Source organism: Octodon degus, unplaced genomic scaffold (genome assembly GCF_000260255.1).
Source record: "Octodon degus isolate 3935 unplaced genomic scaffold, OctDeg1.0 scaffold00087, whole genome shotgun sequence".
NCBI classification, from domain to species: domain Eukaryota; kingdom Metazoa; phylum Chordata; class Mammalia; order Rodentia; family Octodontidae; genus Octodon; species Octodon degus.
Genome location: NW_004524663.1, coordinates 4,155,529 through 4,167,421, shown reverse-complemented (window position 1 = coordinate 4,167,421; position 11,893 = coordinate 4,155,529). Strand labels below are relative to the sequence as shown.

The following is an 11,893-nucleotide window of genomic DNA, read 5'->3' as shown; positions in this document are numbered from 1 at the left end:
CGCTGCCGCCGCCGCCGCCGCCGCCGCCCCGGGCTCCGCGCTGCTGCCCGCCCGCCCGCTGCTGTCGCTCGGGCTGCTGCAGCTGATCCTGGGCTGCTGCATGGTGGCGCTCAGTTTCGGGGCGCTGTCGCTGAGCAGCTCGCCTCAGGTGAAGAACTCCTGCCCGTTCTGGGCCGGCTCCTCGGTGAGTAACCCGCGCGCGATCCCTTGCCGGGCAAGGCCACCCGGGGTTGGGGCACTGTGACCAGGACACCCCTCCCCGCGTTCCTGGGTTGGCCCGGAGTGGAGTTGGAGACCCCAGGCCCGCAGGCCCCTTAAAGTTTGCGGAGCGTGGAGAGTGGAGAAACATGCTCGGTCAGTCAAGTTGCAGGGAATTGGGTTGCACCTGGTACGTTCTTCTCAGGCTAAAGGATTTTATTGTCCTTGGCAAGCTAATATTGTAAAACAAACATATCCAGCGCTTGGGGAGACGGACGGATGGGGGCACACGGCGTGAAAGCGAAGGAAGATGATGAAAAACTTTTTTGGCTTTTGGGTACTTACTGTGCTGACAAAGTCAGCTCAATAGGGAGGCCGGGGTTTGGGTCTATTTGTCCCCTGAGGTTATCAACAGTGCCTGGCAAATGGGAGGTGTATTTGTGGGGTGGCTGGACCGACAGGTGGACTGGGGCCGTCGCTTGTTTTAATTCCTCTTTAAAACACAAATGAATGAGAGGTGTATGCGGTTGGCTGGCGCGGCTGTATTTGGGGCAGGGTTCAGCAGTAATGAGAAGGGTGTGTAAGTAACTGCCTGCTTGCACCTCTTCATTAAAGGACCTTCGACCCCACCCCCAGTGAGTTCCTGGGGCCTTGTAGGCTGCTGGGCAGAATCTGAGTCTCTAGAAACAGAACCTGTCATTATGGGTGAGCTTGGTAGGGCTCCAGCGACTGCTGGGCAGCTACCCAGAGATGTCAGCCCTGCTCCAGGAGCCCGTCCTGCCCCTTTGTCCAGTTGGGCAGGCTGACCCTGGAGGCTGCTGCCAATCAGCAAGCGTCTGTGGACCCTGAATGGCTGCTTGTCTCGGCCTCCTAACGGTTTCTCTTGCAAGGCATCCAACCCCTTGAAGTTGCCAAGGGTTGAGTGATCCAGAAGCACAGCTTCATGGAATGATTGTGGGAGATGAATGAAGTAAATGATCTTTCTACAAAGTAATAAAATCTAAAAGTCTGGCGGTGCTCATGGTTTTTTACTAGGATCTGTATCGAGTGTGCGTTGGGGAGAAACTGCTTTTGCAGATTCACACATACCCCGGTTCAAGATGGAATTTTAAGATTGTAGGAAGAATAATTGAACCTATTGTGATGTTTGAATAGCATTGGGTTCCTCAGGCCTAACCTGGAATTTTATCCTGAGACTAGTGCCAGTTATGCTGCTTTTGAAATACTTGCATGTTGGATAATCCTGTTGGGGTACTTCCTATGCCAGGTGAATGAAGCTCACAAGGTGTGCATCAGGTAGACAAAGTCTCACCCTGGGGACCTTGTCCCTGGACAACACTTCTGTCCTCCCAGTTCTGGGAAAAGCCCCGAAGGATTGGTATTGCAGACAGGCTAGGACTAACATCCATTATGCTGTCTCCTCCACTTACCTGACTACATTTTAGTTTCTGTAAATATCACATGCCAGAGTCTCATGTATATGTTTTTAAGGTTTGTTCTCTGTAAAATCATAATTACTGTTTTTTTTTCAAAGATAGTTTAGAGTTATCATAAACAATTTTTCTCTTCTAAAATAAACTCAGATCATTTTACTCTTGTGAATTATTTCAAAGGTAAACAAATGCACTTAGATGTCAGTTAAGCCTGACTTTTGATGAGATATAAAATGAAGGCTGTCAACCAGAGAGTGAAGGCTTGTCCCTGAGCTCCCTGGCAGGCATAGCTTTGTCCCCAGGCCTGACAAACCAGAGCAGGGAAGGAATCAGAGTTTGGAATGGCAAAGCTGTATCTATATGCAACCCTGTGACTCTAGGTGACTCTTAACTTTTCTGTGACTTGTTCTGAGGTTAACACCAGAATTGGCAAAGTTATGTTGGGTGTGGTAGGGCAAAGCTATAATCCCAGCACTGTGGAAGTTGAGGCGGGAGGATCACCATGAGTTCAAGGTCAGTCTGGGCTACATACTAGTGAGTTGTTTAAGGCCAACCTGAACTGTGTAATGAGTTTAGGCACCAAGGTTCTCTTGATGAACTTAATCGGTGAGGAGTTTTTAAAAACACTTTATTGTGGAAAAAATTTAGGTTTATACCAATGTTGCGCAGTGAACCCACACATACCTTCCATTCCAAGTTAACCATGGTTTTGTCTGTACTGCCATTCTGGGCTCTGCTGGTCCTGTGTGTTCTCATACATGCCAGAAGTGTAGGTATTTCAAGCAGGGTAGGAATTAGATCCTCCATGCTCTCTGGTTCATTTTTCAGATTAAATTCCTTTATTATTTTGAAGTAAGTCTCAGACATCACATTCTTTTATGTGTAAATGTTTCAATGTGTGTATTGTTTTAAAAAGAAAATGTTAAAAATTATAAAAAAGAAAATGTTTCTAGCATGGAGAGACAGTGTGGAAGTGACTAGGACATCTTGAAGAACCTCCTCCCACTTCTAACATTTCATTATAAACATTTTAACATCTCAGCAAATGTAGAAAGCAGCATGTAATGACTTCCCCCTTTTAGCTATCTCCAGCTTCAGTAGCTGTCAAGATCTGGCTACTTTAGATTGGATACCACCGCCCCTTCTTACCCCCGCGCTGTATTATTTTGAGGCAAGTTCCAGATAGCATGACTTCAACTATTAAGTATTTTAGCATGCATTTCTGAAAGAAGGGCCTTCATAGCACATTGCAGATAATCTAGAGATAGCTTACCCAGGGCTTTATGGGAAACCAGAAGCCAATGTGTTGTGGCGTGTGGACTACAGAAATTCAAAAACGCCTGTATAGTTCACGTGTTTAGAGAATACCATTCATACGGTTTTTAGTAAGTGTACAGTTGTACAGTCATGGTCATAGCGTTGGAAAATTTTCTATCACCGTATAAAGTTACTAGCATTCTTCTCCTGCTCCATGCTTCTGTCCAGGAACCACTGATTAACCAGCTCTCTGTACCTGTAGGTTTGTCTATAAATGGGATCATGTAATATGTGGTCTTTTATGATTGACTGTTTTCTCTTAGCATTTTTTCAAGGTTCACCCAGGTCGTGGCATTTATATCAGTGCTTAATTGCTTTTAGTTATAGAGTGATTCCATGTTATGGGCATACCATGTTCCCGCCTCCCCCCGACCCCCAGTCCCATGATAAGCCCTGTGAAAAGGTGCTGTACCCCAGCCCCACTGGGAAGTTTTGTTGGCATAAGAAACTAAGGCATTGAGTGAAAAGTGCCAGCTTAAGTCTAAGGTTACTTCAAGCCCACATAGGAGCACAGTAGAAGAATATCCTCAAATTTCAGGAATATGCTCAAATTTCAAGCTTTGGATGACTGTTATATACTTTGTGTCCTGCTAAATTAGCCACATTGGTAAATCTTTTGGTTTGGGCAAAAATATTGGTTATGTTTGTGGTACAAAATTAAGTGCAAGGGATGAATGTTTTCATTTGAAAGTGTTATTTTGTTAAGCAGCCACCGTGTGTTCCCTCATAAGAGTTCTCACTCTTGGGTCTTAAACTTTTGAGGCTTTCACCTGTCTTAATCCTGAAGGATATTTTATCTACTTAATAGCTTTTGGAAGAAATAACTTATCTTAGACTCTTTCCCATATTATACATTCATCTCTTCAACAAGTTGAAGGGAACATTATCAATGTACTTTTTGTCTTTGGGGCACTCTGTAATCTTTTCTGGCTGGTATCTTCGGTTAATGACTCAATATATTATTATTCCTAACATTTATGATGCTAAGAGAACTTGAAACAACCTGCATTTGGTAAGCGGCCAAGGCAGGATCTCAGTGCCTGTGTTGGAGCCGTAGTGACCTGGATCTTAGCTGTGGCGAGTGTCATTTATTTACTATCAATTTGATTCTTCAGATTGTAGGAAACCCTTCCTGCCACACTGAGCTGAGTTTAAAGAGTAGGAGGGAGGTGTATTGGTTTATCTTTCCTCTAAAGCAAAACACAGCTTCTGATTTTGTTAACATGTATGGAAGAACATTCTGCCAAGGGGCAGAGAATTGGTTGCTGCTTTTTGTTCTCGGGATATCCTTTCTCATCTGCATACAGTTTTGAATTCTGGTCACTGCTCTTCTGGGTCCATGATTCCTTACTAAGATTCCTGGTAAGATTTCTTTTGTATAAAGAGACAGACAATCATGGCCTTAAAGTAAACTTTAAAAAAAAAATTGCAAAGACCAAACATAAACAAGAATGAAAAAATTTAAGGGGGGCTGGGGAGATAGCTCAGTGGAATAAGTGATTGCCTGGCAAGCTCAAGGTCCTGAGTTTGATCCCTGGTACCACCAAAAGAAAAAAGAAAAAAACATAAGGGAAAATTCTGAATTCTCTATTAAACAGTATTAAATATGTAATTTTTTCCTATCATACTCATCCAATACTACTTCAGTATTTAAGGGACATCAGAAATAAAATTTTTTGGTAATGAACTTACTGATTTTTTTTCAGTCCTATATTTTATATGACAGAAAAGTCACTTTTTTTTTTTTTTTTTTGATACCAGGGATGAACTCAGGACCTTGTGCTTGCCAGCTAGGTGCTTAGGCTGCTGAGCTACCTCTCCACAGAAGAGTCACAAAAGTTCGTGCCTTAAGTAAGACACTGAGCTGCAGGCTCAGTTGCTTATCTGTGGAATGAGTCTGGTGACTCTTGCCTCAGGGTTGAATTGGGAAAGGTGTAAATAGAGAACACCAGGGAGAGCTTTGCTAATGAACACCAGCACCAAGCCTGGCACAAACTAGAACCCTTTCAGTGGTTTGAAAAAGTTAAGGCAATATGAAATCAAAGTACAGTGAATGGGTGGCTTATTTGTTTTGCAGGGCATTGTGGTAGCTAACACGTGCCCATTAGAAATAGCCAATTGCCCACTTGCTCAGTTTTTTTAGTGTATTGTGCTACATAGAAAGTGAAGACTCTCTCCCCTCTCTCCTCTCCCCTCTCCTTTCTCCTTTCTCTCTCTCCGTCTCCTCTCTCCTCCCTCTTCCCTTCTCCTTTCTACCTTCTCCTCTCTCTCCCTCTCTCCGTCTCCCTTCCTTTCTCTCTCTTCCTCTTTCCCTCTCTTTCCCTCTCCCTCTCCCTCCATCTCTCTCTCTCCCTCTCCCTTTCTCCCTCTTTCTCTGTCACACACACACACGCACACGCACACGCACACGCACACGCGCACACGCACACACTTTGCAATTGCCATTGTAAAAATTGTTGGGCAAGTTAGATTGTTGAGAGATTTGAAAATGTCTTTGGTGCTTATTTACAAGGTAAACTTGGCACATTCACAAGGTATATATATATATTTTTTAAATTCTCTATTTAGATGTAGTAGCTTTTGACAAATGATGCAGAACATTTTTGCCCTGGGGCTTGTTAGTGGATTAGCAAAGGAAAATAGGGCAGTAGAATTATAAGCTTTTGATCTTTCTGAATTGATTTTAAGCTGTAAAATGAAGGCATAGTGGCCTTACATGGTGGGTGACGCTGACTTGCCTGGAGCCTCAGAGGCGACCTTTACATTATCAGAAAAAGTCTGCTTTTTTATAAGCTACAAAGAGTGGCTAGAAGTTGTAAAATGAAAATGTAAATGCATCTCATTACAATAACATAGAGATAGTTTGGTGCTGGCAGATTGATTCTTGTTTGTTATTCAGGCGGGTCTCATCTTGTGCTGGCTGGACAGATGCTGGTAGAGTTGCAGTCTGCTGCTGGAAGCGCGGGGTGCGGAAGTGTGCTTAGGCTTGCAGGGTCGTCTTTCAGCAAGCGCATCTCCTGTTTCCGGTGTCCATCCACTCCTCCCTGGCCCTTGCCCTTGCCGCGTGCCTTCCAGGGGTTGCTGGTGATGCTTGAGTGAGGACCCACGGGTCTAAACCCTCATGAGATGAAGAAGCAGTGGTGGGGTGGCGGCACAGTGTGCCACGAAAGGGGACCATCTCGAGTGTCTTCTGATGGAGCTTCAGCCACTGTGCCACCAGAGAGGGAGGGGCACAGCAGACTCCACTTTTTCCTTTTGCTCTTTCCCAACCTCCCCATTCATCACTCCATCTTTCCTTTAGAAGAAGTGTCTGAGTGTCCGTCCCTTATGTCTTGAGCTCTTCATTGAGACCTGCAGCACCCCAGTTCCCCCACCACTCCGGAGGCTTCTTATCCTCTGGCCCTTATTCCCTCGTTTGCCCATCTCCTGCTCACTGCAACAGGGTGACCCTAGGCCTTAGGGATTCACTGCACTTGAAAGAGGGAGGAGCTAGGTGAAGGTCTTTGCGCTGCCTGGCTGCGGCAACTCCCCTCTGGAGCTGGGTGTGGCTCCTACCGGAGAAGAGGGGGAAGGGTGGGGACACCAAGCACAATGGAACTCAGCCTGGGGGTATGAGGTGTCTAAGAACACTTCAGATGACAGTGATGTCTTTGAATCATTTGCCTTTCAATCTATGAACCTGGCATGCAACTTGACTGTTTGGGTGTTTGTTTAATATTGCTCTATAAGCTTTGTATTTTCCCCCATTGAGACATAAGTTGTCGTATATATATGGATCATGGATACTTTTTATCCAGCATTCTTTTTTTTTTTTTTTTTTTTGACTCAGGACCCTGTGCTTGCCAGGTCTAGCATTCATTTTATAATTTTTTCTTTCTTGTATGGAGGATCGAGCCTAGGGCTTTTGCACTGAGTCACCTCCCAGCTCTTTTGTGTAGTTTTAAATTTTGAGACATGATCTCACTAAGTCACTAAATGGCCCCGGATGGATGCTCTGATTTTTAATCTTCCTGCCTCAGCTTCCCAGAGAGCTGGGGTTACAGTCATACACCACCATGCCCAGCAATTTTGTATATGTATATACATATATATTTTAAAATGTCACGCCCAAAAGAAAAAAAAAAGATAGCACAGTTCTTTGACTCAGAAACGCTTCATTTGAAATGATAGTACTCGCTGTTTTTGTTGTGATCTATTAAAATAAAAAACAGGAAAACCTTTCAACCTAGCAACCCTCAGATTAACAGAAGCAAAATTCTTGTTTTTAAAGATGAATATTCATGGATGTTTACTCTGTCATTGTCTATGAATATGAAACACTGGAATGAGAATGAGCACCTATGTGAACGGAAGTGATTGAATACAGGAGGTCCGCCCGTACAGTGGGATACTCTGTGGCCCTCATCCTAAGTTCTGACAGCTATTCCAGTGGACTTGAAGAGCACTTATTCAGAGAAAGAAGAGGCAGGGGCAATATATCTTCTGTGATGCGTTTGCTTTGTAAAACACACATCTCTGTACATAGATTGTGACTCTGGAAGAGGTTGAAGGATGTTGCTGAGGGGAGAGTGGGAAGGACAGCTTGAGGCATGTCACTATTCTGTGAGCTTTTGTGGGTTGAGCTGAACACTTTACCTTAATAATATTGTCCTAATGGAAAAATAATGTTCCAAAAAGCTGAGCCGCAGAGGTTGGTATTAAGAGAGACCAGGGATATAAGTAATAAACATCAAAGGATAATTCAAAACATAGTTTGTGTTGTTATTACTGTTCTTATTTACTGGAATGAGCAGTCTGTTTTCCTTGAGGGCATGCCAATTTGATGTCATGTTTTCCCAAACCCAGCTTGCATTTCTACTAGGCAGCAGGGTGGGCAGGCAGGAGACGCACACAGGCGGACACACAGACACGCGCACGCGCACACTTGCTCCCCGCTGGACCTTGGGGTTTCTGAAGGCGTACTGTGATCAAAGGGGTGAACCTTGGAGTAGGAGAGGCTGTAGTTTCCACCACTTATACCATTTCTCAGGAAGCCAGAGTGAGCGCCTGAAAAGAGAACTGACTTGGCAGAGGGCACGTCCCTGGTCCTTTGAAAGCTGTGTGAGGGCCTGCAGCCCCGGGTGTCATGAATTGAGGGTCCAGTGTGTAAAGCAGACACAACCCCCACACCCAGGCAGGTGAGCTACACGTGCCAGAGTGTCTCCAGGTAGAAACTGGCAAGGAGGAGGCCATGTCCTATTGGAATGAAGGGGACTGCAAGAACATAGTGCCAGGTAAGCGGATCGCTAGTAGCACATGTAAACACAGATGGGACACAAAGAACTTGTTACTACCTAGCTGGGCCTGCTTGTTGTTCTTGCAGGAGGGCAGACTTGACCTCTGATGGTTTGGTGTTGTAGAACGATTTGCTCTCAGTGAGAACAGAGGGTATTGCAAGTTGGCCTGTGTGCTTTGAAGTTGAGGTGACACTGTAACATCCGTACTGACTTAGAGCTCATAAATAGTAAGTGCAAACTGGTACGCTGGAGGGACTTTGGTGAGTGACACAGACCCATGAAGGAAAACTCTCCTCACTGCATCCAGCCGGTACACCTTAGCACACAAGGGTAAATCTTCATTACGTGGAGGTAAATATTCCCTCCTAGGTGGCATGAGGATTTCTCTGGAGTGAACAATTACTTTCCTTTTTCCTGGTGGCTTAGTGAATTGTGTTATCCAGAGGCTGCCTTCGGATTTCATGTTATGTTTTGGCAACATGCTGGTTCTTCTTTATTTTTTCTCCCCATACCAGGGATTGAACTCAGGACCTTGCACTTGCCAGGCAGGCACTTATGCTGCTGAGCTATCTCCCCAGCACTGAACTTTTAACTTGTTTATTTGAGTGTCATTTTGCAACATATCTTTGTCATGTAGCTCCTCCCCAAGTGCAGAATAAATGCACATGCCTCAGTTGTCGACCCTGGGACAGATACTATGCTTACAGCTTAGAGTTTCAGAGACAAGAAAAGAGTGTACTGCAGACAATGCAGAGATGCACCCCTGAAATTCTTACAATAGCGAAGTTTGTTTTTAGTAGGTATGTACAGTGGGCTTCCCAGGGTATAGGACGGTAGGAACAGTGATGGCTTCTCACATTACTGTGAGTTGAGGCCTTGTAGGATGAATGCAGGAGTCACGGGAGGAGAGGGCTGTGTCACAAGGAGGAAGGGGCACATAGCCCAGGAGGGTCTAGAGCCTGGCTGGACTGTGGAAGGATGGGTGTGCTTGGGATGAAGGCACACGGGGCCTGCGAGCAGGACAGGAAAGCCAGGCCTGGGGCGTGGGTGAGCGGAGGTTTCCAAGGCTCAAGCCTTCCATTCGGATGAAGTTTCCCGTCTGGCAGAGGTACCCACCTAAAGGAGGGAGAGGTGAAGGCAGGTGTGTGTCTTGCTGCGTGATTCTGGTGGCTGGCTGGATGAGTGCTAATGGAAGCGGGGAGCTTGATTGGAAATTGCCTCTCTGAGCCGAAGGAGGGGCTAATTTCTGCTGATGCGTTCTTAATTGACATTGAAAGATAACACAAGTCAATGAAAACGCTTTGTGCGCTTGAAAGTGAAAGGTCCTGTAACGTGGCCTACTGTGGCTCATCAGCAGTACTCCAAATTCTGGAGGTAAAATGCTTTGGAATTTCAGTATTTGAAAAATTCCTACTTTTGAGAATTTGTGTTTTGGAATTGGTCTGTTTGTCTTTTTCTAAACTGATGATACTTTTTTTAATCCCTACAGGTGATACTCTCTGGAATCATAGGATTAACAACTTGGAAAAGGCCCATGATACTGTTGGTATGTGCTGATAGTATAACTTGTTACCCAGTATAAAATGTGCGATTAGCAGGTCTTTCCAAATTATCTGAAGAAATAGTTCAGCTTTCTTGGTCATTAAAACACTGTACAGTGGTACAAGTCAGATTTCTTTTAATTTTATGTATTTGATACAGGGTCTCACTACACAACTTGGACTTGTAGTGATCCTCCTGTTTCAGCCTCCCCAGCGCTGGGATTACAGGCGTGCACCACTACGCCCGATCTCTGCGGCTGGCTCCGGGTGCCCAGGGTGGGGCCAGCATGGCACATGGTACGAGGATCAAACCCGGGTGCTTGTGCTTGTGTACACAGTTGTTTAGACTGCCGAGCTGTTGCCACGGCCCCAGGAGTCAGGTTTTTTAAAACAAAATATGGTCATAGTTTCATTGATTTTGTGATTCACTTTACACTTTTGACACACTTGTGTTTCCAGTTCAAGGATTTGATTCATTCTGAAGATAGGATTTCAAAAAATTGTTCTCCATGGATAGTTTTAAACAGACTCCAAAATAGAAGGAGCAATATAGTAAAACTCTGTACCTATCCGTAGCTTCAAAACTTCCTGACTTTTACAGTCCCTCTTGTCTCGGCAACAATTTCTTGCACCTCCACATTCTCTTTTTTATTGTTTGATAGAAAATCTCACATATTCATCAAAAATAAGTGACTCTTTATTGTCGGGATGTTTTAGTTGGATAAATTCAGAATTTTGTTTAGATTCACTGTATTGTAGCTTTGTCATATTAACATTGTATGTTTTAAATAATAGACAGATATACTGGTCACTTTGTCCTTTGTTCTTATTGAGATAAATTCATATCACAAAATGAACCATTTTAGAATGTACAATTCAGTGGCATTGAATACATTTATAATTTGCTATCCTATTTTTTAGAATCTACTGTAAAAAATTGCCAATGGAATTTAACTTTCTAGAAAATCCTTTTTTATTTTAATTTATGTGTGGTACAGGCCCTTACTACATAGCTTGGACGTGTAGTGATCCTCCTGTTTTCAGCATCCCCAGCTCTGGGATTACAGGTGTGCGTCACCTGTAATCTGGGATTACAGGTGTGATCTTGGTGGTAGGTTCAGCATGCATGGGGGCAGGGCCAGTGCGGCATGTAGTATCAGGGATTGAATCCCAGTTCCTGAGCTTAGTCTGCTGAGCTATCTTGCCAGCCCTTTTAGAAAATCGATTTTGAATTGAAATATACTTAAACCTTTCTATGTAAAAATAGACTTTTATTTTTGTGTCATTCATCTTGAAATGATATTACATTATTTCCAAAGGTCGTTTTGTATGTATGTGCATGCATGCATAGATGTTCATTTTAGCTTTGTGTGTGTGTGTGTGTGTGTGTGTGTGTGTGCGGGGTCTCACTACAAAGCTTGGCCTTTAGTGCTCCAATGGTTTTCTGTCTTTCTAGTGCTGGGATTATAGGCATGCACCACCATGCCTGGACTCTGTCACCGGCTCAGCATGCCCCAGGACAGGGCCAGCATGGCATGCGGTACCAGGGATCGAACCCTGGCCCCTGCACTTACCTAAGCAAGCACTTAATCTGCTGAGCTATTTTGCCGGCCCTTGTATGTTCATTTTAAACAGAACACAATTTCCTAGGCTATGGGTATTTAAAACAAAAACACTTAAAATAGAAAAGATGCCTTTGTAGATTTTTAAAAATATCCAAACTGTGAATCTCAGTACTGGATTGATGGTCTTAACACTTAACTAAAATGCCGGTTAGCTGTACAAGCTGGTGTCAGCAGTGTTTTTCAGCTCCATCACTTGTTGCATTGAGTGAAACTCCTTTGATATATTTGGGAGGTGTAAGTTGGCAGTGTTGCATTTGAGTGCATTAGCGAGCAGGACAGGAGCAAAGGAGGGCTTGGGTAAGCTTAGTGATCTGTTTTATTCTTATAAAACAGGATTGTTTTGCTACAACTGTCTTGGGTTATACTTTCTGCAGAAAACTTTTGCTTCATGTTTAATATTTGGTTGTAGGAATTAATTACCTTTTCTCATTAGATCAGTATTAAAATGCTTGAATATTCCTGCTTTACCTTGGTCTTAACCATCCAGCAGAAAAGTATGAAGA

At 44.0% G+C, this 11,893-nt stretch overlaps 1 protein-coding gene across 1 annotated transcript in view; it reads left to right on the top strand.

Annotated features, from left to right (window-relative positions):
* Position 1: 1 nt before the first annotated feature.
* Positions 2–11,893, top strand: part of Fam189a2 (family with sequence similarity 189 member A2) — a gene marked incomplete at its 5' end in the record, with an annotated part of 104,464 nt that continues 92,572 nt past the window's right edge. Inside the window, 2 exons of the mRNA XM_012516000.2 lie at positions 2–184; positions 9,714–9,770. Coding sequence (XP_012371454.1) covers positions 2–184; positions 9,714–9,770 — 240 coding nt within the window. The remainder of the gene's footprint in view (positions 185–9,713; positions 9,771–11,893) is intronic.